The 26,888-nt window shown below is 41.1% G+C and overlaps 1 protein-coding gene across 1 annotated transcript in view; it reads right to left on the bottom strand.

The window, feature by feature from the left end:
* Positions 1–26,888, bottom strand: part of LOC136885461 (uncharacterized) — a 273,832-nt gene that overhangs the window by 30,639 nt on the left and 216,305 nt on the right. The window contains exon 8 of the mRNA XM_068230446.1: positions 2,303–2,503. Coding sequence (XP_068086547.1) covers positions 2,303–2,341 — 39 coding nt within the window. The 5' untranslated portion in view covers positions 2,342–2,503. The remainder of the gene's footprint in view (positions 1–2,302; positions 2,504–26,888) is intronic.

The raw sequence follows: 26,888 nt of genomic DNA, 5'->3' as shown, positions 1-26,888 counted from the left end.
AAGCAACTAATACAAGCAACTCATTACAAGTACGCAAGTTTATATTTTACATTGAATTTGTTAAACTTGTGATAATCATGGTCATGACAACTGCTAAACGTTTAGGGAAGACTAATACAGAAATATAATTACCATTAATTGTAAACATTTCTCAGGTAGAAGTTTCACAGTAGGAGTAGTCAGTTCAACATGTGATACCTTCAGAAGGTTTTCTTTGTGTGAAACACTTCAAAAGATGGCACAATGTATAGCCCTTTGTCACCGGCACCGGCTTTCACAGACTGCTGCGTGGAGCGAGCTCTTATATAGCAATCATCTTACCTGGTTTGCGATATTTTCAGCACTCCTTGTATCGCTTTACAATTCATTAAAATCATCATCATCATCATCAATTTCTGCTGTGGTTAATAAGTGAAAGATTCTTTGATCCGAAATAACATTGCGGCGAGAGCAACTACCTTGTTGTTCCGCCATGCTTGTTTGCATCACAGATGAACTCCACAGATATTTACAAAAAGCTCTCTAAGTTACTCTCTGAAGCTATAAGCCATGATCAATTAGTTCTACATAATGCCCAACAGATGGCAGAACATGCCAGAGATCGAATCAGCAATCGAGAGTGAACCGGGAAGCTTTTTTTTTTTAATTCTCATGCACCGTCTATAGACGGGCATAGCATTGGTGGACCAGCCGCGTCAGCCCGTCCAGAGGCGGGCGTAGCACCCATCGGGTTAACTGTTTTGCTGGAAGAATTGGGGAAGATAAAATGCTATGCGTTAGAACTCCATACCCTGGAGACTACTACTTCCCATTCACACATAATTTTTGTACTTCTTCAACTCTACCTCCCAATATCATCAGATCTGCAAACATCACTGCTGTAAAAGCATGCTGTATAATTTCATCTCTACTCATTCCTGACCCCATATAAGGACACAGGACGAAGGAGTACACGTACATAGATACACACACGTTTCCATGCTGACTTATGAAACAGAGACTGGATAATGGAGGAAATAAATAAAAGTAGGATACAGGCCTGCAAGATGAAGAAACTTAGGTGTAGGACTGGAATGGCAAGATTCGACGAGGAACCCATAACAGCTGAATAGAAAGATCAAGATGATTGATATGGTCACGAGTAGAGAATGAAAGAGGAAAGACGGCTGAGGGGGATGTTTGATATGAGAATGAAAGGACGGAGACCTAAGGTAAAGCCAAGAGACAGATGGCTGCAAGGCGTTAAGGACTTCAACAGAAAAAGTTGAAAGAGAACTGAATGTGGTATAATCCCAGTGGGGCACACACTGTATTTCTAACTTAATATATTAGTATAAGTGATGTGTTCATTATGCCTGCCAGAGACCAACCTGCCTGCCCCTAGAAGTAACGTGAAGTAACAGTCCAGGCGCCATTATCCATTGCTTCTGCCAAGGATCACAGCCATTGGTCGAGATATCGAAGATTAAGACATCATTCCCACCAATGAAGAGATAAAGATTTTGTTACTAACCACTGCAGAAGAAAAAAGAGGCCCGCAAAGTTTAAAAGTGTCATGGCATCGGACCATAACCTTACACTTTCTCAATTCCTCCCTTAATCTCGCGGCTTACGGCAAGAAAGAAAATGGTCATTTAGTAGCTGTAATGTATTTTGCTGGCCAATCTGTCATGAGAACAGTGGCCCCTTTCGGGCCACATTCCTTTTGAGAGGCTTTTTGCTATCACCGCAGCGCATACTGTGCGCATGGTAAGGAAAAAAACAAAAATGCAAAGGCAGCCATATAAAACGAACAGTTGGCAGTGAAATTCTACTTCCTTCAGTGCTACTAGTGGAAACCTAAGTATTAAACAAAGGACAGTCACTTCGCATGCGCCATAGTAGTGCCTCGTGTTACTAACATTGCGGGACAAACTCTATAGTTATGCCCTGATCGTAGACAGACAGAAAAGAAGGTGGTGGAGAGGCTTATGTTCCTAATAGACCCAGTCAATATTGGAAACTAGTCAAGATGATAAAATTTAATACGAGTCATTCATAAAGTTCTGCAATTGATACTGTGCAGCTGAAAAAACAAACTGCAATATATTAATGAACGTAGGTTTTCGTGGCTCATTGTGGATAGTATGGTCGTGACTTCCACATTCCTTCAAAGAATTTCTTTGCTCACTGTCGGAGGCATGCCCTGATGAAGGCCAATGTAATTTCGCGGAAAGCTCAGCTTTGTTAAATACATATAAGTGGTTTTAATCCAGATAGCATATTCATTTCTTTATTTTAAACTGCAATGTATGTTACTTACCACTTGCCAAGACTCATGAGTCAGACTGCGCTGTTTCATCTGCACACCACATCACTACACGAATCACACTAGTCTCCACCGTTCCTCCAGCTGTTCACGGGTCATGTTGTTCTGCCAAGTCTGCAATAGTTCACGATCGATAGCTTCTATCTGAACCAGGGTTCCTTGAGTTTGCACTTGGCCACCTTCCATTGCTACGATCTGTATTGTAAAAATTAAGGTGAAGAAATAATTGATCTGCACCAAAATGGAGTATATCATCAAGTTATACATAGACAGATAGAACCAAGAAAATTACCTCTTAAGAGGATAAACACTTTGATAGGCTAGAGTGAGACAAGATAGAAATAGGAAGAAAATGTGAAAGGAAAAGGACAGTCTGCACATCTTCATACACTGTCAGTCTTTAAAGAACCCCCTTTTCTTTCAATACAGTTAATAAGATGTTTCTGCAGGGTACAAGAATAGAGAACATGTTAAGCGAGAAAACGTACTATTGAATACAGGTGTGAAAAAGGTAAAAGAACAATGATGAAAACACTTCCCTAACAACAACGCCTTCAAAGGTGAGTAAAACACAAGACAAGTGAAAAAACGAATGAAATGGTTTACGGCTTTTAGTGTCGGGGGTGCCCGAGAACAACTTCGGCTCGCCAGATGCAGGTCTTTTTATTTGACGGCCGTAGGCGACCTGCGCGTCGTGATGAGGATGAAAAGATGAAGGCGACACATACACCCGGCCCCAGTGACGGTAACGAATTATTGTTAAATTTCCCGACCTTGCCGGGAATCGAACCCAGCACCCCTGTGACCAAAGGCCAGCACACAAACCATTTAATCATGGAGCCCGACAAGACAACAAATATGAATTTATTATTGCAGATCACACTCTTTCTAAAACAAATGTCAGCTCACTGGGTTATGAAACATGGTTTTCTGGTCACACTCTTCTACCCTGAATTATTTGGAGGTTAAACTCTGCCATCTGCAAGAAAATGACTGACCACCATCTTGAATCAAATCGGCCGGAATGCGACAACTCCTTGATCGACTCAAATCAAAACTCAAAGGTGTGAGTTTCAACATACAAGCCACCGCTGAAAGATGTGGACACCTATTTCCTGGATTGTAATTTAGTCTTCATTAGTAAGCAATTTCACAACTATCAGTATCCATAACCGAGCTACCAAAAAACCCGCTAGTCAACTTGCACAATAATTTTCCTAATCTGTAGGTAGGCAACAAATATTCACTACCCTTCACTATATCACTCAACACAGAAATTTCTAACTTCTGAATGGGATGCGAAATAAAAGCACAAAGAGGCTTCCTCAGTTATTCAGCAATTTCACAGAAAACCAGCACACCAAATTGAACATATTGAGGATAATAGCTTGCCTTCCAATGGTGTAATTTAGCGTGTAAAGTTCAGGAATTCAAGGACTTCTCATTTTCACACAACTTTTCCTGACCTGCCTCCTGTGGCGAGGGCTCTTATCTGTGTTGAAAATCACGTTCCTTTCACAAGGGATGACAGAACATTTTCAGAGATAGGAAAAAAGTAATCGTACTAAAGGGTAAGGGCAAAAATTTGTGATGCAATAATCTTTATACAGATTTAACATGACGTGAATGGAGACTTCAAATTTACAATGCACTAAGTGAGAAAACGTCTTAATGATGAATGCACTAATGAGGTTTCACTGTGTATAACTTACCCTGCACTGGTTTTGTTCCTTTCCTTTATGTATAATAAGCCACAGGATTCCTTTCCTATCTTGTTTGTCCTGTGTTCGTAGTCTTTTACCACCTGTATTCATCATTATTTTCTCTCTTTCCTTTTTCTATGTTTATCCAACTTTCTTATCATACATTTCCCATATAAAAACTCATCAGTCAAGATGATCCCTCAGTGAGTGCTAAAGCCTGCAGAAGTGAGATCAATGTGAGCAATTGTCATTTCTTAACCCTTCTGAGCGCGAGCATTTCAAAATCCAGCCTTCACTGGACGTACATTTAAAGGCTAGCATACCTGTGCACCAAACTGTTTTATGATACTATCTCTCTGTTAATTTCAAACCAATTCTGATTATATTGGAAATAGCTTTTTGGTCCACCATATACTGTATACCGGTAGTGTGCTTAGTCTTGTAGTGAGGTAATTTGCATATGGATTCAAATTTGTCTACAGATATGAATCAAATAAGGGGCGTGACAATGGTACAATTTTTCGAGAAATAAAACCTAAAATTTAGTTTCTGTACCTTCCCCATCAACATGAAGAGGGCTAAGATAACATCTAATTTTCATTGAATGGAATCAATTTCCTTACCCTAGATCGGAATGGAAATATTCCTTGGGACTAGACCTAAATCTTGGGGTGAAAAGACTTAAGAAATGAGTATTTTTAAAGTAATTATCCATGTTATCCCTGTAAAAAATTTCCTGCAGAACTACCGCATCTAGCACGAAACACTCTGTTTTGTATCAATCCGGCAATATCAACATTAGTCATTAGAATTGTTAACTACTATTCTCAAACACTAAAACACTCATTTAATATGCCTAGTACAGCATCGCTAGAAAAATTATCCTTCATTATCGACACCATTTGCGGGAAGAGTACATGAACAAATTATCAAATTTTACACATCGATAACAAGGTGGAAAATAGTTAAAATGAATCGATAGATATATGAAACAAGAGAATAAAGCTATCTAGATGGCTGTGAAAATACCTCGGACATAGTTCAAAGGAAAATCACGAGATGGAATGACAATGCAGATGTGTGTCAGAGATATCACTCCACAGCAGCAGACAGCTACTGCACAACGTGTGCTACACGTCACTCCACGCTGTGGTGTTAAGAAAAAAATTTCTTTAAAAGAGACTCAGTACTTTGAATTCTTTGGTACATTAAAAGAAACTGTCCAGGAGAGGCTAAATTATGGATTTTAGAAGAGTTCCTATGTACCCGATGAGCATGAGACAATGAGTCACCAGAATAACCATTCGCTTGCAACGAAGCAGTAAACGTTTGATGCCATCTTCAAACACTTGCAGGGCAGAGAGGGGATCATCCTGAAATGTAAGACATTATAGTACAATAGAAGCTTTTTTCTGTACTTTATTTTGTTCAGTGATTAATTTAAATTCTTAAAACAAACTTACATACCTCACAAACTGTATGTATACCAGAATAATCGCACTATTTTTTTATATTCAAAATTTCATGGTGAAAATTTGGGACGCATTGACCACTTAGGTTAGACTCTGTATATTTAATTAGTAAATCTGTCCTCAATAACTAAAATACCAAAATAATAACAGCTGCATTCAGAAACTTTTTTCATTTGTAGAACTTATCTTCATAACTTTATACAGCGATGGGAAAAGTACAGAATAAAAGTAATTGGGCAGAATTACAGTTAAATATTTCTCATGTAACTCATATACAATTACTGGTAATGGTATTCCTTGACCTAGAGAAGGCATATGATAGTGTTAAGAGAAAATCTGTGAGAAATGCTGGAAAGAAAAGGATTTGGAAGGCAATCAAGGAAACTAGCGAAAGCCATGTATAACAATTGTTTCCGTTCTGTCCAGACTCCTTTGGGGAGAACAGATTGGTTTAGAAACCAAACTGGACTAAAACAAGGAAGTGCATTGTCTCCACTTACGTTTATAATGGTTATGGATGAAGTTCTAAAGGAAACAGACAATATATGGAGAGGATATGAAAATATTGTTGTTTGCAGATTAAAGTGATCTGGGCAGTCAAGAACACACGAGTGCAAATCTAACTAGAGGCTTTAAATTACAATAGAGAAATATCGTATGAAAATGAGTGTGGAGAAGAGCAAAACAGTGGCGATGACAGGAGAAAGAGAAGGAAAAGGTATTGTTGGTATCAGAGGAATAAACCTTGAGGTGGTTGAATGCTTCAAAGATTTGGAAAGTGAAATAATGCAAGACGAACGGTACAAGTGGGAAATACGTTCTAACAGAATGTAATGAAACCTGGTGTGAGACAGAAGTTCCTATAAAATGTAAAGAGAATATAGATGATGTACTCTACCCCTATATTAACGTATGGACTTGGAATTGACAGCAAGAGTAAAATTCAGGCCACTGAGATGAAGTTACTGAGGAGTATGGTAGGGAAGACAAGGAGAGACAGAGTAAGAAATGTTGAGGTCATAAAAGTGATAAGGGTAAAAAAAAAACTGAGTGATAGGATGCAGAAGAATAAATTGAGATGGTCTGGACATGTTATGAGGATGGAGGAGGGAAGGGTAGCACAACAAATGTTGGAGCTAAGATAGAAGGAAAGAGGGAGGCGTAGAACAATACGGATGGACTCTGTCAAGAACAGTATAACAAAAATACTGGACTGGAATACAATTAGCCTACTGAAGAGGAATGGTGGGAGGAGAGGCAACCTGGCAGGAGCTGGACAAGGGGAAAGAAAAATAATGATGAAAATTACCAATTGTCTGCCTCTGTGGTGTAGTGGTTAGTGTGATTAGCTGCCACACCCAGAGGCCTAGGTTCAATTCCCGCCCTGCCACGAAATTTAAGTATTACGAAGACTGGAATGCTGTCCACTCAGCCTCGGAAGGTCAAACGAGTAGAGGGGGTTCGATTCCCACTTTAGCCATCCTCAAAGGGGTTTTCCACTTTTTCTCCGGGAAAATGCCGGGATGGTACCTAACGTAAGGCCACGGCCACTGCCTTGCCCAATCTCTTGCAATCCTCCCAGCCCCCACAAGGTCCATGTTCAGAGGTGCGGCCGCCTGGGCAAGGTACTTCTCAGTTGTACCCCGGACGCTCGAGGACACTGCCTTAGAGGCGTAACAGGTGGGATCCCTCGCTGAATCCAAGAGGGTAAATGCATTTAATAATAAAACAACAAGCAATCAGTAGAATTACAGTTAATTCACAGAATGCGAGCCAATCACTGACTTTCTTTTTTCTTCACATGGGGCTGCATTGATCACTCATATTTTTTCTAAATCAAAGAGGCCATAAGTGGCCTTCATCCCTACGCGAGACTAAACTTTGCTTGGGAACTATCATTTTGAAAGTTTAAACTTTTAAAAAGAATGTGACTAAATATTTTCATATTTATTCAAATAAGGCATGGAAATACAACCCCTTTGCCATCACTTGTTCATTCCAGTTGCATTCTTGACAAGATAGTACACGATTAAGTTTCAACCAGTAACCACAACAATCTGCAAACAAATGAACAAGTCCACGTCGTATACTCTTGGTGCAACACCTTGTGAGTGATATGGATATACATCCCCTTAGGCCAGGCTGAGTAGCTCAGACGGTTGAGGGGCTGGCCTTCTGACCCCAACTTAATAGGTTCGATCCTGGCTCAGTCCAGTGGTATTTGAAGGTGGTCAAATACGTCAGCCTCATGTGGCTAGATTTACTGGCATGTAAAAGAATTCATGCAGGACAAAATTCCAGCACCTCGATGTCTCTGAAAATCGTACAATGAGGTTAGTGGGACGTCAAGCAAGAACATTACACTCCTTTAGGGAACCTAAATTATTTGTCCCAAATGAGTAAATTTATAATACTAATATAATGGGTCCGTTAATGGACTTCATGAATTATCAGGCTAACTCATTCCTGTTGCCAGCATTTCACCCCAGTGTGCTAATTTGGGCTTGCGAGTTGGTGAAAAGCACACCTACAAAGACGCATGGCTAGTGCATACCGTGGAGACCACTGTCCAATAATGGACCCAATATTATAAACATACTCCAGCACAAATAATTTAGGATCCCTATACTCTGCATGGCTTTACTTCTAAATTGGAGTTTTGACTGATTTTGGCTCTGTCCGGTGGTTATGCGCTGAAACAGACATCCAGCCAATCCCAAGTTGCCATTCATATCGACATATCTCGAAGCCTAACTGCCGATTCTAAATTTACATTCACTACGTGGTTAACGTAACTCACTCAGCATGTATGTTATTCAGTACAGTTTGCGATCTTGTGCATTTTTCTTCAGTAATTTGTGTTTTTCATGCGAGTGTCTTTCTAGTATAGTACGGTATAGTGTAATTAGCATAGCATAATTTAGTACAATAGAGGTTTAACAGTTCATTGTATAAGAATATAGCTGTAGTTTTATTTATGCCCGGGTGTTGGTTAGTGTACTTTGTGCATATTTAGCATGTATCAGTGTAATTTGGAAAATACAAGTGGCAAGAAAGTGACTCAGATCAGTGGAGTGTTCCCTTTGTAGGCCATAACCTTCTTCCTGTGCTAGCCATTAGCAGCGAGTGATGTGTTATTTCCTCATTCTCTCTTATTAATATATTCTCTTTTTACTGTTGGATGTTTCTAGGAAGTGTTGTTTTGTGAATTTGTTTTCAATCCAGACTCATTAGCTGTTCTGAGTACGGTATTACATTTTGCGAGGGCTGTTTACCACGGTCGTATTGCATCAGCTGTTCTCGCTGCGGTAGCGCGCTGGCAACAGAGGCAAGGCGCTTCTCATTTTTGTTTTGCGAAATGTCAACTTAGAAGTAAAGCCGTGCGGAGTACAAGGGATGTGGCACGGGACTGTTAGCGGCTAATCTTCTCTAACATTAGGCCTAGCAAGTCAGTTGGAGAGTAACTGCAATTGCTTTCAACACTTATACGAGCCTCGGATGGAAACAAAGAACTCTGAGTAGACAAGAGCACGCCAGGTATGATGGCTGATGATAGGCCAGGCCTTGCGATTGTGCAACAACGCCGGAGAAGACAACATACTCGAACAGGAACAATAGATGTAATCAGTTTGACTGGAAAATGTAAAGAGTTAGTGAACATTATGGAGAGAAGGAACATATCAATCCTAGGACTGAGTAAAACTAAATGGAAAGGTAAAGGGAAGAAAGAGTCAGATGGCATCGCAGAGATCCAGTACATCAATGAGAGGATTATAAAGGCACAGTTCACCCTGGGAAAGAGAAGTCGACACGGGTTGCAGTCAAGATGAAAAAACAAGTTTCTCAAAGACCTAGAAGAGACCATCAGTGAAGAAAGGGCAATCATCATCAGGGACCTCAACGCACAGCTCAGGAGAGGCAGGAATGGCTATGAGAAGGTGATGGGACCATATGATCATCGGAAAAGGAATTCAGAAGGGGAACATCTCCTAGACTCCTGCATAAGAAACTGTTTGGTAGAAAAAAACAGTTTGTTCAACGAAAGGGTCAGTCACAAAATTACCTGTTACAGCTGGTATGGAAAGAGTAAGACGGTCATTGACTATGTCATTACAGATAAAGAAAGAAGTAGACTTGTGAGCGACGTCAAGGTGATTTTTTGATTTTTCTTGCTTTTTTTTTTACATTTTTTAAACAATTTGTTTTACATTGCACAGACACAGATACGTCTTATGGTGAAGATGGGACAGGAAAGGCCTAAGAGTGGGAAGGAAGCGGCCATGGCCTTATGGTACAACCCCAGCATTTGCATGGTGTGTAAATAGGAAACCATGGAAAACCGTCTTCAGGGCTGCCGACAGTATGACTCGAACCCACTATCTCCGGAATGCAAGCTCATAGCTGCGTGCCCCTAACCGCACAGCCAACTCGCCCTATACAGCAAGGTGATTCCGAGTGAGAACCTCAATAGCAACCATCACCTATTAGTAGCAGATCTGAAAGACATTAATGCACCAAAAATAACAACCAGGAAACAACCTAAGATTAAGATGTGGGAACTACAACAGATTGGAAGGAGGACCAACTATCAGGACCGTATAAGAGGACAACTGCCTACAGAAGAAGTGGAGAGTGGTGAGTTGAGTGGACAAGATTTTAAAAAAAAAACACCTTGATAAAAGAAGCAATAGAGGTTTGCAGTAAGACAAATGTGAGAGTAAGGGAAAAAGAGACACCCTGGTGGAATGAACTAGTAAGATCCTCAAAAAAGGAAAGGAATATAGCACCAAAAGATTGAGATACAATGGCACCTCGATTCTCCGTTTTTGGAGGGACCATGGAAAAAAACGTACAACACAGGAAAATGGAAAATCCAGGAACGAATGAACCATCTACAATTTGGCTAAACACAAAAATGAAATTATAAGATTATAAGTATACATAACACCCCTGAACAAAACCAGACAACAGCCCCAAAGGACCTTCCGCCTACCAAGCGACCGCTGCTCGGTCCGAATGCCTGCACATTGCAAGGTGGGGCATGGTCAGTGTGACGAATCCAAACTCAATCTTCTCCGCTGTAGATTCCGTTGAGTTCTTTGCTCGTAACTCTGAGCTGGGAGACTTACCAGATGACACGCACCAAGTCTGTATGCTCTGGGACTCAAATACGCAGGGGCGCCACCCGCTCGGCAGGGCTGCCTCTGATGAGGGTCCCTACCTGCTACCTCCTCAGTTCATTAACACAGAAAATTATCTTCACCTAATTAAAGTAAAGTACTTGTTTCCAGCCCAAGTCAAGGCTTGGAAGTGGAGGCCTTGCCCACACATGCTAGAAAGGCATCCATGGTTCCTCCACATGGGCGAGGTGAAGTGGGGCTGCTGGTGACTGAGGTGAAGGCTCACTACGGGGTGCTGGAACCAACACATCACTTTGTTCTACGTAGCCTGGATGAGCCGTGGGTTGGGAAAAGGGCGATCCAAACCTAGGGGGAAAGTCATGGCTGTGAACTCAGTCATGATGATGCCAAGTGGAGACCACATGAGTAGGCCTACTGAAGGGAAAACAAACCTGGCTAGGTTTGGGCCAGGGGCAGACCGCTGGATGGACGTGGCCTCTGTTACGGAGAGCCTGAGTTGCGGTAGGACAATGTCTGGCTGCATGCCTCACCATGGATGGTGAAAACGCTCAGCACCCTAAAAGGGGAAAAAACCCTATGATCGATTGAAATATGGATGCCTATAAAGAACCAATTTCCAAAATTTCCACATCAAGGGAAGGCAAGGAAGCTCCAGTAGAGCAGATCCGGGAGCAAGCCAAAGATTAAAAAGAATGGAGACAGAAGTCCCAACTGGACAGGCTGTCACCAACTCAAAACAAGAAATGGCAACAGAAGCTCCAGTAGAGCAGATTGCTGTCACAATCAATCAGCACGATAATAAACTCCTAACACAAGAGTGGAGAGTACTGAATGCCACTTCAATCGATAAGACAGGAAGGACAGTCATTTTAGCCCTTGGTGAAAGAGACTTTGAAGAGCTAAAAAAGCTATAAGGTTAAGCTCGGACTTGGGCAGATCAAGTTTCAAGTCATCAGGAGAAAAACGAAATCCAATGTTGATAAAGATGGAGCTGAAGGTCCTTCAGGACAATCTCCATTATAAAAAAGCAGATGTGGCCAATTTCGCCAGGAAGTTCAAGTCCGAGGCTGTGTGGCCCTTATTCAAGAGTCATGGGTAGTCAAGGGCAGAGTAGCAGGACTGGCGGAATCTGGAGGTAAGCTGATGTACGATACATCGGAAATACCCAGAACATGTCTTCTTATGAACAGGAAATGTCTTATGTTGCAAGAACACTGTTCACGGACTTAACCATGGCCGAGATTAAACTTGGAAATTGGGACGGACCCAGAGAAATAACCATAGGCTCTGCATACCTCCCATATGACTCAACTAATCTGCCCCCATCAGAAGAAGTTGAGAACCTAATTTGCAACGCAAAGGGGAAAGGCGAACACCTAGTCCTTGGAGCAGATGCAAATTCACACCACACGGCATGGGGCAGCACGAACTGCAATGCAAGAGGTGAGTCTTTATTAGAGTTTATTATTGGACGAGTTGACGATACTGAACTTTGGAAACAAGCCTATATTTATAAATAAAAATCGTAGGGAGGTAATGGACATTACACTAAGCATATTGCAAACTTTCTTACAGAGTGGAAAACCATCATTAGCAGACCACCAACACATCCAATTTGCAATAGATGCGAGACTACATGGAATTGAGGCGTACAGAGACCTAAAGAGAACTGGGACAGATACAGAGAAGTTCTATGGAAGGCTGTACAAAAAATTCCAACTAACGGGGTTAGGATGTTGTATAGAATATCATCTAGAAATGGTATGTGGGACATATACCATAGGAAACTCACCGAGTATAACCTAGAGATACGGAAAGAAAAAAGAAAAGCTTGGAGACTGTTCTGTGAGAAAGTGGAATCACACACTGAAACAGCAAGTCTCCAGGAGGTTCTGAAAGCAACCCATATAAATCAAGTGGGGGCACTGGAGAAACCAGATGGGTCATTGACTCAGGCGGAGGAGGACACACTGCAGATACTAATGGCGTGTCATTTTCCTGAGGCTGAGGAGATGACAGAGCTTCGGTCTCTGTTCCAACCGCTTCTTCTAAGAGCAGACTGGAACTGTGCCAACATAATAAAACATAACCATATAAAATGGGCAATCGAGAAGTTTCATCCTATAAAGGATCCAGGGCCAGATAAGATGCTTCCAATACTCCTGAAGTAAGTACGGGAGATACTCGTCAATGCCCTGACGGACCTTTTCAGAACTAGTCTAGTCTTAGAGTACGATGTCACCATGGACGAGTTCCGTGTCTTTTTAGGACTTATGTTTCACATGGGTGTTGCGCAAGTGTTTCGTATTAGGGAATGCTGGAAAACGCACAGGTTATTCAACATTCCATGTTTTAAGAACTACATGAATAGAAATAGATTTCTACTTCTATTGAAGTGCCTCCGTTTTGCAAGGAACCCAGCTGAGGGAGATCCAAAACCAGCAGATCGTTTGTATAAAATACGACCAATGATAGAGTACTTCAATGATAAAATGAAGGAGGTTTATGAACCTGATAGGGAGCTGTGTATTGACGAATCCATGATGCTGCGGCGTGGTAGACTGATGTTTCGTCAATACATAAAAAAAGACAAATACGGCATCAAGCTCTATATGCTCATGGAGACTGATGGAACGGTTATAAATTTTACGTCTACACCGGGATAACAGATGACTTAGGTGGGAAAGAATGACCATGCTGCAACGGTAGTGCTCCATCTTATGCAAAGCCAGCTAAATTTAGGACATGGACTAAATGGACAATTTCTATAATAGCTATTCTTTATCTGCTACTCTTCTCAGTAATGGGACAGATTCGACTGGTGCAGTCAGAGTTGGCAGGAAGGAAACGCCACCCAGCATAGTTGAGAGCAAACTAAAAGTTGGCAAAGTTATCTGCTCTTATGCTAACGACATAGCCGTGGGAAAATGGCGGGATAAGCGTGAGGTACGATTCATTTCGACAGAATATGAGCTTGACGTGGCAGAGTTAAGCAACAAGAGAGGGGCCAAAAAACTGAAGCCTAAAGCAATAGTGGAGTATAATAGACATATGTCAGGCACAGATTGCCATGACCAAATGATTTCCTACTATCCTTTCACAAGAAAAACAACGAAGTGGTATCGAAAATGAGAATTCAATCAATCAATACTGATCTGCATTTAGGGCAGTCGCCCAGGTGGCAGATTCCCTATCTGTTGCTTTCCTAGCCTTTTCCGAAATGATTTCAAAGAAATTGGAAATTTATTGAACATCTCCCTTGGTAAGTTATTCCAATCCCTAACTCCCCTTCCTATAAATGAATATTTGCCCCAGTTTGTCCTCTTGAATTCCAACTTTATCTTCATATTGTGATCTTTCCTACTTTTATAGACGCCATTCAAACCTATTCGTCTACTAATGTCATTCCACGCCATCTCTCTGCTGACAGCTCGGAACATACCACTTAGTCGAGCAGCTCTTCTTCTTTCTCTCAATTCTTCCCAACCCAAACATTGCAACATTTCTGTTACGCTACTCTTTTGTCGGAAATCACCCAGAACAAATCGAGCCGCTTTTCTTTGGATTTTTTCCAGTTCTTGAATCAGGTAATCCTGGTGAGGGTCCCATACACTGGAACCATACTCTAGTTGGGGTCTTACCAGAGACTTATATACACTCTCCTTTACATCCTTACTACAACCCCTAAACACCCTCATAACCATGTGCAGAGATCGGTACCCTTTATTTACAATCCCATTTATGTGATTACCCCAGTGAAGATCTTTCCTTATATTAACACCTAGATACTTACTTCATGTGGTTGAAATGGTATTATACAATTCCTACAAGCTGTATAACAAATTCTCTGTAAAGAAGGTATCACCTTACAACTTTCGACTGGCAATAATTGAGTTATTACCAGCTGACTACAGGCAACCATTTCATAGGCTCCCAAAATTTCTCTCACCGCCTACAGGGACTCATTTTGCAAGTAAATGTACGGCTAAGGAGAATGGACGTACACAGTGTTACGAAAAGTGGTGGCGCAGGGACAGCATGTTCTGCAGCGAGTGTCCAGGACAGCCAGGCTTGCGCCTTGAGAAATGTTTCGTGGAATTCCACAAGACAGAAATAACTGACCGCAAACAATGTCATGTCTCCCTGTGTTTGTTGTAGCACACTGTATTGTACAGCTTATGGAGTAATGTAAGTATACAATGTTCACACAGCAATAATAAGATTCTACTGCACAGTATTTTTGTGTGAAATGTTCAAAAACTTATTTTTTTGTTGTAAAGAAGTTCTGCAATCGAACAAAACATTTTCCTCGTTCCACTTCATTACTAGTCATGACGCACATGCTGCGTCAAACGGCACCGAAGGCGAAAAGCTCATCGGTAGTGCCGCTGACGCAGCGTGGCTCGTATGCACATAAATAATATTGAAATAATTAAAATGATAATCTAAAATGCACAAGGACACAGAAATGAATCCTTTAAACAAAAAAAGTAATACGGTACCTCGGTAATGGTTGCCGATATCCGAGCGGCCGCGAACGTGATAACAGAGATAAATTTTTTGTAATGATAAATGTTAGTAAAGAGCCGAATAACACTGAATATCCAATAAAAATTCATGAAAATACACCTTTCTTTGCATTATATTACCGTCGAATTGTAATATATATGAAAGGAAAAAAAGACAAAAACGAAACTAGCGGGACTCGATCCAGTGAACCAGCGACTACGGAGCTTGAACGCTAACCACTTGCCCACCGCCGTTTCGTGCTCACGATCGCAACGCGAAAACTTCTCTGCGATTTTCTCGAAAACGGTTTTTCTCTTACTAGTTGCTTTACGTCGCACAAACATAGATAGGTCTTATGGCGACGAAGCGACAGGAAATGGCTAGGAGTGGGAAGGAAGCAGCCGTGGCCTTAAGGTACAGCCCCAGCATTTGCTGTGTGTGAAAATAGGGCTGCCGACAGTGGGGTTTTCCCGAATACTGGCCGCACTTAAGCGACTGCAACTATCGTGCTCGGTTTCTCGAGAACGCCTTAGTAGTACAACTTACTATTTTCACATTGTCTTGTCCTAAATGTGTACAATGTCTAAAGATGCTCCGTGATCCGAACGTCGTGGCCTCCCCGTGTAAGATTAATACACCTGTATTCAGTCTGTGCTGTTTAATTTGCGTCTGTATTTCCTCCGCTTGTAGTGTTTTGTAGATAATGCAAAGTATATTAGTTTCATATTTAATCCAATTTTAGACGGTATTATTCTTAATTGGTTACCCCACCCCCCCTCACAGGTCGGTTTTCGCCTCGGACTCAGCGGGGGATCCCACCTCTACCGCCTCAAGGGCAGTGTCCTGGTCGGGGGATACATCTGGGGAGGATGACCAGTACCTCGCCCAGGCGGCCTCGCCTGCTATGTTGAACAGGAGCCTTGCAGGGGGATTTGCCTGGAGGAGAAGTGGGAAACCAAGGAAATCCACTTCCAGGATGGCTGAGGTGGGAATCGAACCCACCTCTACTCAGATGACCTCCCGAGACTGAGTGGACCCCGTTCCAGCCCTCGTACCACTCTTTCAAATTTCGTGGCAGAGCCGGGAATCGAACCCAGGCCTCCGGCGGTGGCAGCTAATCACACTAACCACTACACCACAGCGGCATGTTGAAGAATATTTAAGGAACTGAATACTTGTTTACAGACATTTGTACCACAAATGTCACGAAAACTGTCTGATGCATGGCAGTTCTTTGGAATTACTGATGATAAAAATCGGCAAAATGCAAATTTTGCTGCCGCATTTACGCGACGGGTGGTGGCATATCAAATGTGTGGGATCATATGAAGCGACACCACAAGGATGAAATGCGTAGGACGGAGAAAACATCAGTTATGTTGTGAGAAAAGAGCAATGAATTTACGTTGTCATACCAATTACGCGTTTAAACGTGCCGCTACAGTACATTCACTCGGTACAACCGGCTGATGACGTCACAACTGCTCCGCTCCGTCCGCAACACTAGGACTGGAGTGGAGGAAGAATTGAATGACGGTGTAAACAAAGGGAGGGGGGAGCGAGTGGCAGACGAATCGAATGAGTTGTGAATGATATGAAGTGTTTGAACTACCAGTTCATAGAAATTGAGTGGTTGGTTCACACTTCATAGGAGTGAACGACTCATTTTATTCACGAGTTACCCGTCACTCTTTGTTCGCGGACGGCCGGTATTGAAATTCTTCTAGTTGATACGATGACAATGACGGGTAGTATTTTTCGGAAGATTCGGGACATCAAAGTTGTAAAGGTGAATATTATTTTTCCCATTTCTAAATTGTTAATAATGCAGAGGGAAAATGTTACCTGACGTGCAATAAATTAACAAACTGAATGATTACATATGTGTCTTCGGGATACCAATTATTTACAGTACTTAATGTAGGTTTAAAAATACAATGACTTACCTAATATTATACAAGTACAACCTTGGGGAGCGGAATCGGACGTAAGGCTTTTTGCGGATGATGTTATTCTCTATAGAGTGATAAGTTACAAGATTCTGAGCAACTGCAACATGACCTCGAAAATGTTGTGAGATGGTCAGCAGGCAATGGTATGTTGATAAACGGGGTTAAAAGTCAGGGTGTGAGTTTCACAAATAGGAAAAGTCCTCTCAGTTTTAATTACTGCGTTGAAGGGGGTGAAAGTTCCTTTTGGGGATCACTGTAAATACCTAGGTGTTAATATAAGAAAAGACCTTCATTGGGGTAATCACATAAATATGATTGTAAATAAAGGGTACAGATCTCTGCACATTGGTTATGAGGGTGTTTAGGGGTTGTTGTAAGGATGTAAAGGAGAGGGCATATAAGTCTCTGGTAAGACCCCAACTAGAGTATGGTTCCAGTGTATGGGACCCTCACCAGGATTACCTGAGTCAAGAACTGGAAAAAATCCAAAGAAAAGCAGCTCGATTTGTTCTGGGTGATTTCCGACAAAAGAGTAGCGTAACAGAAATGTTGCAATGTTTGGGTTGGGAAGAATTGAGAGAAAGAAGAAGAGCTGCTCGACTAAGTGGTAAGTTCCGAGCTGTCAGCGGAGAGATGACGTGGAATGACATTAGTAGACGAATAAGTTTGAATGGCGTTTATAAAAGTAGGAAAGATCACAATATGAAGATAAAGTTGGAATTCAAGAGGACTAATTGGGGCAAATATTTGTTTAAAGGAAGGGGAGTTAGGCATTGGAGTAACTTACGAAATGAGATGTTCAATAAATTTCCAATTTCTTCGCAATTATTTAAGAAAAGGCTTGGGAAACAAGATAGGGAATCTGCCACCTGGACGACTGCACTAAATGCAGATTAGCAATGATTGATTTGTTACGCAGTTATACACCTACATTACAAGGTGTGCACCACAAAAAACCTGTGAACGGTTAAGATGTAGGTACGCAAATTTTTGCACTTTCAGTAATGATACCAAGGGGCTAATAATCTGACTTACAGTACTGTTTCATGACGTTAATATTTTCTGAGATCATGGTACTAACTTTGCTTTTTTAAACGGAACCTTTTGCTTTTTTAAACGGAACCTAACACACTATTTTGTACACAGCCCTAAATCAGCACCGTGATTATTTTGAAAATAACCGAGATCGATAGCTGCAGTCCCTTAAGTGCGACCAGTATCCAGTATTCGGGAGATAGTAGGTTCGAACCCCACTGTCGGCAGCCCTGAAAATGGTTTTCCGTGGTTTCCCATTTTCACACCAGGCAAATGCTGGGGCTGTACCTTAATCAAGGCCACGGCCGCTTCCTTCCCACTCCTAGCCCTTCCCTGTCCCATCGTCGCCATAAGACCTATCTGTGTCGGTGCGACGTAAAGCAACTAGCAAAAAAAAAAAAAAAAAAAAAAAAAAAAATGGTACAAGTTCTTCGAAACGTGCGTCATTTGCTAGCTGTTTCGTGCTAGCTGTAAAGAAATGTCAAAAGGCAAAGCCTGATTCATCTACTAGAGTGAGACCTATCCTGTTAAACTTTTTAAGTATTGTATGGAAACTGCACATTTTTAACTTTGAAAATTGTGATTGAGATGCATTAACTTCAAAACAGGAAGGGGCTGTCAATACTTGATATGCCCCATTTTTGTTGTACGCTCCTCAGAAGAGACGAAAAATATGCCTTGTGTGTCTAAAAAATATTAAAATAAAGGAATGATCGTACTTACCACATTCAGCTATCAATAATAATTCTCGCTCATTGTGGAATTTAAAAAGATGTTCAATGTGGCACGTGCCCATTTGATGTGTGAAGTGGCAGACTGTTGAACAGCGTGGCATAGAAGCTCGTGGAAAGCGATGGCCTGACCTTGTATTCACTGTGCGAACGAGCAGAATGTACGAACTATTGGACATGCCGAATAACCGAATTCAATATTCACACCATTTCTATCCCTCCCGACAGTTCCTATAACACTAACAGCAAGCTGGCTGACGAGCAACTGCTGCAAGTGATGGCCTTGGACCCAGCCAGGGGTAGCTGGGGAAAACCGACATGATGGCGGAAGGGGAAGTTTGTACTCGCTGGCCACAACTGCACTGTACAATGTGTTCTCCACTGGCGTAATAATATTAGTCTGCATTTTTTTTCTTTTCTCAGCTAATTTCAGATTTTGCGGAAATAAGTTGCAAATGCCTCCCCAGAATGTACAGACTGCCTCCAGAACTTCATTTCAATGTACAGTACAAAGACGACGCGTCACAACAAGTTGTTCTTACAATGTTGCGGCGAGTAATTTGTACCGTTGCAGTAACATACTTTTGTTTCTATCCTCAGTAGCGGCGACTGGGAATTAGAAGTGGGGGGGGGGGGGGGGGACTGCAAAAAAAAGTTATAGAAAAAAATGTACCGGTGGTCTGGGGAATATAGTGCGGAGTAGACATCAAATTTGAAAGTAGCTACAAAATGATATTTTGGTGCTATCCGAGCGGATTTCGACAGAGAAGTAAAGGCTGACAATTTAGCAACTTAACTGTGATAATAGTTTTTGTGACATTTTGATTGAATTCTACACAATAAAACTTTCACGGAAGTAACAATATTACAAATGTGCGCATCTTGTGCCATCAGATAGTGATCACGCTTCTACATGCTGCTGTGCGGGTCTCTACTACTTGCTGCGGCGCTGAAAAAATCCGTTAGCTGCGTTGAATGGCATTTTTTAATTTATTTATTCAGGATCAGCAACAGCATAACGCCGAATTACAGAGATCCGAGCTGTGTACAATATATATTAATCTAAAATGAAAGATATATAGGATTGTACAGCTTTTATTGTGTATATTTGTGTACTTTATGTAAATGTTATATATATTTACAAACGACAAACAAAGGAAGATACATTTAAATACAAGAGGAGAAACAGGAAAGAACAAGTAGGAAAATTATGTTATATAAGAAATATCATGACAGAAGGAAGGAAACTATACGAAGATGTCCAGGTTCTGCCTATTCCTACTAATACTAGTATGATAAAAGAACTAAAAAATTCCAGTAGTTGCGATTGTTATGGTTTAAGCAACAGAATTCTCAAACAGTTATCAACCGAAATAGTTCCATACATCACTGCATTTATTAACAAATCGTTAGCTGAAGGTACAGTTCCTACATTGTTAAAAATTGCCAAAGTTATACCCATCCATAAAGGCTTAGATAAATTAGACATAAACAACTACAGACCAATCTCTATCGTGCCCATTTTAGCCAAAATATTAGAAAAAATTGTTAAAATAAGATTATTGAAATTCCTTCTTAAGAATAATTACTTTTATAAATATCAATATGGTTTTATTCCAAATTCCAGCACATATAATGCTGTTGAGGATATTATCATTAAACTGCAGGAAGCTCTTGATTCACAAAAATTAGCTTCTGGGTTATTTATAGACTTAAGAAAAGCCTTTGACACAGTTGATCACGAGATCATGATCAGAAAACTGGAAGACGCAGGAATAAGAGGTGTAGCATTGAACTGGTTTAAGGATTATCTCAGTGATCGATCACAATTCGTCTCATATAAAAATGCTAAAAGTTTATGTCTTCCTATATCAATTGGAATTCCTCAGGGATCAGTACTGGGTCCAATTTTATTTCTAATATTTGTAAATGATATAGGTTCCCTAAAATTACAAGGACAATTATCTCTTTTTGCAGATGATACAAATATTTTCTATGTTGGTACCTCTGCTAAAGAACTTGAGGTAAAAATGCAGTATGACATTAGATTACTACAAACTTGGCTTTCAAACAATAGACTATCCATTAATCTTAGCAAGACCAACTACATGATTTTTCACAAGGCCGCATGCGCAACTCCTCTTGATATTACATTAACATTCTTCGATCATCCTTTACCAAGAGTACAATTTACTAAATTTCTAGGTTTAAAAATAGATGAAATGCTTGACTGGAACGAGCAAGTTAAAACTATATGCAAAAAAATAACTCCAGCAATTGGAGTGCTTCACAGACTAAGATATAAATTCAACCATAAGTTTTTAAAATCTATTTATCAGGCTCTCATTGAAAGTCACCTGACTTATATGATTCATGTTTGGGGATGTTGCAATAAGGAACTCTTTGAGAAAGTTGCCATTTTACAAAAAAGAGCACTAAAAATACTTTTTAATTTACCACCCTTAACACCTACAGATTATTTGTTTAAGAAATGCAGACTTCTACCACTCCACATGTTACGTGATAGAGCTTCAGCTATGATGGTATATAAAATTAAGCATAAATTGGTTCATACAAACACTATCTGTATTACAAATTCTGACATACACTCATATAACACTCGAGGAGCAAAGAGAGTCCATACCGAATTTGTAAAAACTAGTAAGTATGGTTGTAACTCCTTATGGCACTACTCTGCGAAGGTGTACAATGCTCTTCCAAAACATATACAACAGGCAACAACAATTTCAAAATTTAAACAGAAAATAAATAATCAATGGACAAAAGAAAATGAGCAGTAAATCTTTCAACCAAGTAATGTAGAGGGGTATTATATACTGTATTTATATTTGTGAGACTGTAACGTATTTAGAAATAAGCTATTATTGTACTGTCAATATTTTGTAACTCTGCCAATATTTAATCTTGTATTGCGCCATAAGAGCCTCGGCTCAGGTGCCCTTAAGTAAATAAAATAAAAAAATAAAAATAAAAAAAATTTTTAAATTGGGTTTGAATCCTACTTCTTCCCCATGCAAATGCCGGGGAGATAAAAAAATTTTTTTTTTGCTAGTTGTTTTACGTCGCACCGACACACATAGGTCTTACGGCGACGATGGGACGGGAAAGGGCTAGGAGTGGGAAGGAAGCATTTGCCTGGTGTGAAAATGGGAAACCACAAAAAAACATTTTCAGGGCTGCCGACAGTGGGGTTCGAACCTACTATCTCCCGAATACTGGATACTGGTCGCACTTAAGCGACTGCAGCTATCGAGCTCGGTAGAGACAATTTAAGGCCACGGGCGCTTTCTTCCCTCTTCCCCTTCTATCCGTTCCAATCTTCTCATTTCCTCACAAGGTCCCTGTTCAGCATAGCAGGTGAGGCCGCCCACTTGTATACCCCCAACCCAAAGTCTCCGCTCCAGGACACTGCCCTTGAGGTGGGATCCCTCGCTGAGTCCGAGGGGAATAACCCTGGAGGTTGAACGGATTAAGGAAGAAGAAAGGTTTCTTAATATTTAAAGAAATTTAAAAATAATTATGTAACAGACAACAGGGTTTACAAACAATTGCTTTTTATCATTCCTTGTCTTGTCGCCCATATTTTTCGCCGCTACTGATATCCTCGACACTACTACATCCTGGCCAGAAGTCAGAGGCGCATCAGGGATGGTGGGCGGGGGGAATAATCTATATTATCATCATCATCATCATCATCATCTACTTATTGGTAACTAATAGAAAACTATTGACAATTTGCTTTTACCTCGCTCCGACACAGATAGATCTCATGGCGACATTGGGATAGGAGAGGGCTATGACGCGGGAAGGAAGGGGCCGTGGCTTCAATTAAGGTACAGCCCCAGCATTTTCCTGGTGTGAAGATGGGAAATTACGGAAAACCATTTCCAGGGCTTCCGACAGTGGGGTTCGAACGCACTATCTCCCAAATACTGCATACTGGCCGCACTTAAGTGACTTATTATTTCTTTTCGTTCTTAGTTCGTTTACCCTCCAGGGTCGGTTTTTCCCTCGGACTCAGCGAGGGATCCCACCTCTACCGCCTCAAGGGCAGTGTACTGGAACGCGAGACTTTGGGTTGGGGGATACAACTGGGGAGGATGACAAGTACCTCGCCCAAGCGAGCCTCACCTACTATGCTGTACAGGAGCCCTGCGGGGGGGGGGGGAGATTGGAAGGGATAGACAAGGAAGAGGGAAGGAAGCGGCCGTGGTTTCACGTTAGGTACCATCCCGGCATTTGCCTGGAGGAGAACCACTTCGAGGTTGGCTGATTCCCACCTCTACTCAGTTGACCTCCCGACGCTGAGTGGACCCCGTTCCAACCCTCGTACCACTCTTGAAATTTCGTGGCAGAGCCAGGAATCGAACCCGGGCCTCCGGAGGTGGCAGCTAATCACACTATCCGCTACACCAAGAGCCGGACTAATTGCCAATCAATGAATAAATTGATGCTTTCATAACTTAATGCTTATGCACGTAAAATCGGTATACACTGTATGCCTCAACAGTAGAGTAACTTCGTAGACCCTTACCATTCTAATGCGAGCGGCCGTCCACTGTGCTATTCACGAAAAATAAAAAGGAACCTAAGGATATTTTACCTGCATATGTCGACGTCGTCTTAGGTGGAGATGTCTCCCCCTCATTTGGAATGGTTTCATTCGATGAAGGACGAACATTACGAGTTTTTAAGTGCCTCATCATTGTCGATGTATTTTTACTATCGTTTTTTAAATATTTTATCACGTGTGCATTTTACTCGTTTGTCTGGAAGCTCTTCAAAGTAGTCCAAGCCCACGACCTTTTTCTACCGGCCATTGTCTGCTCTGTCTGAAGTAGTAACAAGTTTGCGTATTATAATATATTATTAATAATTATTAATGAGAAATTAACTCGTGGCATACGAAAATCATTTTAACTATCGGTACTTCAAAGTAATGATTAACAACATTAAGCCTGCAAAACACGACAAAGTTATAAAGCTAAGCATTTCTGAAGACAAAATGTAAAAAGCAAAGTTAAATGATAACGAAATAAATACCTTACTATAAAACTGCTTTTACCAATCTGTTGTTCGTACTACCAGGCAGACTATTAACCAAATGCTCTTTCCATTCACAGAGAACGTTGTGTTCACCACCCCACACACACAAATATACTGAGTGTAGTAGTCTAATACGACGACTGGTCCGTCAGCGCTCCACATAGTTTGTGTGTGGGGTCGCCAGACCGTATCGAGCCTACGTAGCGCATTGGCCCGGCTGGAGCCTGCTCGAACTTGAGTATCATTCGCCCATCGCTATTGAGCATAGCCACAGCATTAACAGTCTCCTCACTTTCCTCTTGCCTACCCAGCCACCCGTAGTGAACTCTGACCCACGTTAGAAAGTTTGTAAGACTCTTTTGTTGAAGTCTTCGTTCTTCTACATTCACTCTGATTAGTGTTAATAGAGGCTGATTGTGGCCTTCGGAGAAGTCTAGTGCAGGAGATGACACCCTGTAGGAGACCTGCGCATCTGAGGATTGCGCCCTACTTAATGCAGAAGACAGTACAAACACCCAGCCCCCAAACACCGGGAACAGAACCCGCTAGCATGCTAAACATTTAGCCATGGAGCCGCACCAAACCCGTGTGCTCGTCCCGATGCGGTGCAGCTTTTTCTAGACACATGGACGGGAGCTGCTTTTGTCATTTTAACCTCGCAATTCATAAATATCTGGCAGTACCGGGAATCATAACCGGGGCCTCTGATGACGGCAGCTAACAGGTACGCTACGAAGGTGGACGATGCATAGTTGAACTTATAATAATCACCATCAGCAAATAAAAACACTATAGTTTCAGTTATGAAACAGATTTGAGCAGTACCATTTAAAAATCAACGGATTGAGATAACCGTGACGTAGAAGACAGCACACGCAAGCGTGCAGCGCGAGGCGAATCGTTTTGCAATTTATTTAAAAAAGGGAGGAAACCTTTTCTTCACTATAATTGTTATGTTAATATGTTTTATATCTGACATTTTCGATAAACTCATAGTGGCTTGATAACATATGTATCACATTCCATAGTTTGAAAATATAAAGGGTACTGTCTTATGAGTAAAATACATAGGCCTATATATTTGAATGGTATTATGTTTATATGAACACTTTTCTGCATGTATACGATGCTAATAAAAAGTCCAAACAAACCATTCGTCTCGAGTGTAAAATCTATTTTTAAAATGAAAGGAACACATCTTACCAAAATTTTCCATTATTTCAGAGTAAATTTGTTAACTATGTTCATAGAGAAACATTTAAAGGCTGCACAGTTTTATACATTAAATTCAATTGTTTTATTTTCCAAGTTGTTGATTTCATACGAGATAATGGGTTGAATTTTTAAAAACCTGTATAAGTTATGTTGTATACATTTTTCAACTTCATTTGAGTGGGGGAGGGGAGGTTGAACCCTTTTAATTCCCAATGGATACGGCTTTGTCTGTTGATACAGCCTTATCTGTTAAAAAGCAGATATACCCCATTGACTGTCTGTCCGTTCCTTATACAAATCCATACCGTTATACCAATCTGAACCAAATTTTGTATACTTATTTTTTAGGACCCCTGGTAACCCCATCTACAAGAAATGTTAATATCCCTCTCCATTCCCTAAATTTAGGCCCTTTGGCTTATTAACATAGGCTAATATAGGCTAAATATAGAATTCATCACACAAGGACGAGACAAAGCTCATTTTAAGCCTCACAATGCAGAGAACAAAACTCGGCAAGGGCCTATGGGCCCCAAAAACCTTGTTTTAAGGGCCTAAAACCAACCGTTAAGTAGATATTGGCACCACACGACCCCACAGTAGGAATCGGATTAAGAAATTGCCAGCCGTAATCATGGCAACGTCAGCTGGGTGGAGTTAGACACTGGCATAAAAAAAATAAAAATAGTGTCAAATCTATAGGTTCTGGGATCAATGAGATGAACAGTGACACTCTGCATGTCGTTCGACTCCGAGTTCAACCACCATCAACATGGGGGGGGGGGGAGGGGTGAAAAAAGTCCAAAATGGCCAAGATTGGGTGTGAAGTATAAAAGTAATAGAAAACGACCATTATTAAAGTAGAATCCATAGTTTTTGGGGTTGCTGAGATGAATAGTGATACTCCAGGTGTAGTTTAAGTCCAAGGTCAACCGCATCGACATGGTGTGAGAATGGTGAAAAAGAACGTATACAAAATAACCGAGATTACAGATGAATGTGTCTATGTTCCAGCATAGCCCTCAACTAACATTGTACACATACGACTTACTATCAGGGGGCAGGACTCCCATAACTGCATTTAAGTCATAGGTCAGCCCCAGCCGGAATGGAGGTTGAGAAAGGGTGAAAAAGAATGTCCAAAAATGTCCGAGTTTATGGATGTATGTGTTATATTCCTGCATAGCTGTTAAGTACACTTGCTGTACACGGCTTACCATACTGTGGAAAAAAATTATGTGGGGTAAGACACCCCTAGCGAAGGGGACGAATCGAAAACGACGTACTGTATATTATTGATGAATCCAGAGTTATCAGGGGGAGTGGCCGGGAAGCGCCGGGTAATATAGCTAGTATATATTATTTATATCACTGTTTCACAATAACAGTCACCATTCTCGACAACCGAACAATTACTACCTTGTCAGCAATAACAATCTTAATTAGTGAATACCCCTCTTACCCCCATGATGATGGGGGTTGAACTCACAGTGCATATGTTATGTGCAGTATTCACACAGGTTGTAGTTTTGTTTTCCCTTCCAATTCTGTTTTGGAGTCTTTGAGTGGGTCAGGGATGTAATGAATGAACCATATACAGGCTTTTAGTATAATGGGGTTGCCACTCCCAAAGTCACGCAGAACTAATATTCCCTAATGCTTGTTTAATGGGCCTAACATTTAGGTCACCAGCCCCTAATATTCCCTTATTTTTTCTCCAAATGAAAGATCAGAAATAAGACTTAATTATGTACC

The sequence above is a fragment of the Anabrus simplex genome, chromosome 14 (genome assembly GCF_040414725.1).
Source record: "Anabrus simplex isolate iqAnaSimp1 chromosome 14, ASM4041472v1, whole genome shotgun sequence".
Lineage (NCBI taxonomy): Eukaryota > Metazoa > Arthropoda > Insecta > Orthoptera > Tettigoniidae > Anabrus > Anabrus simplex.
This window is presented reverse-complemented; position numbering and strand designations above follow the sequence as displayed.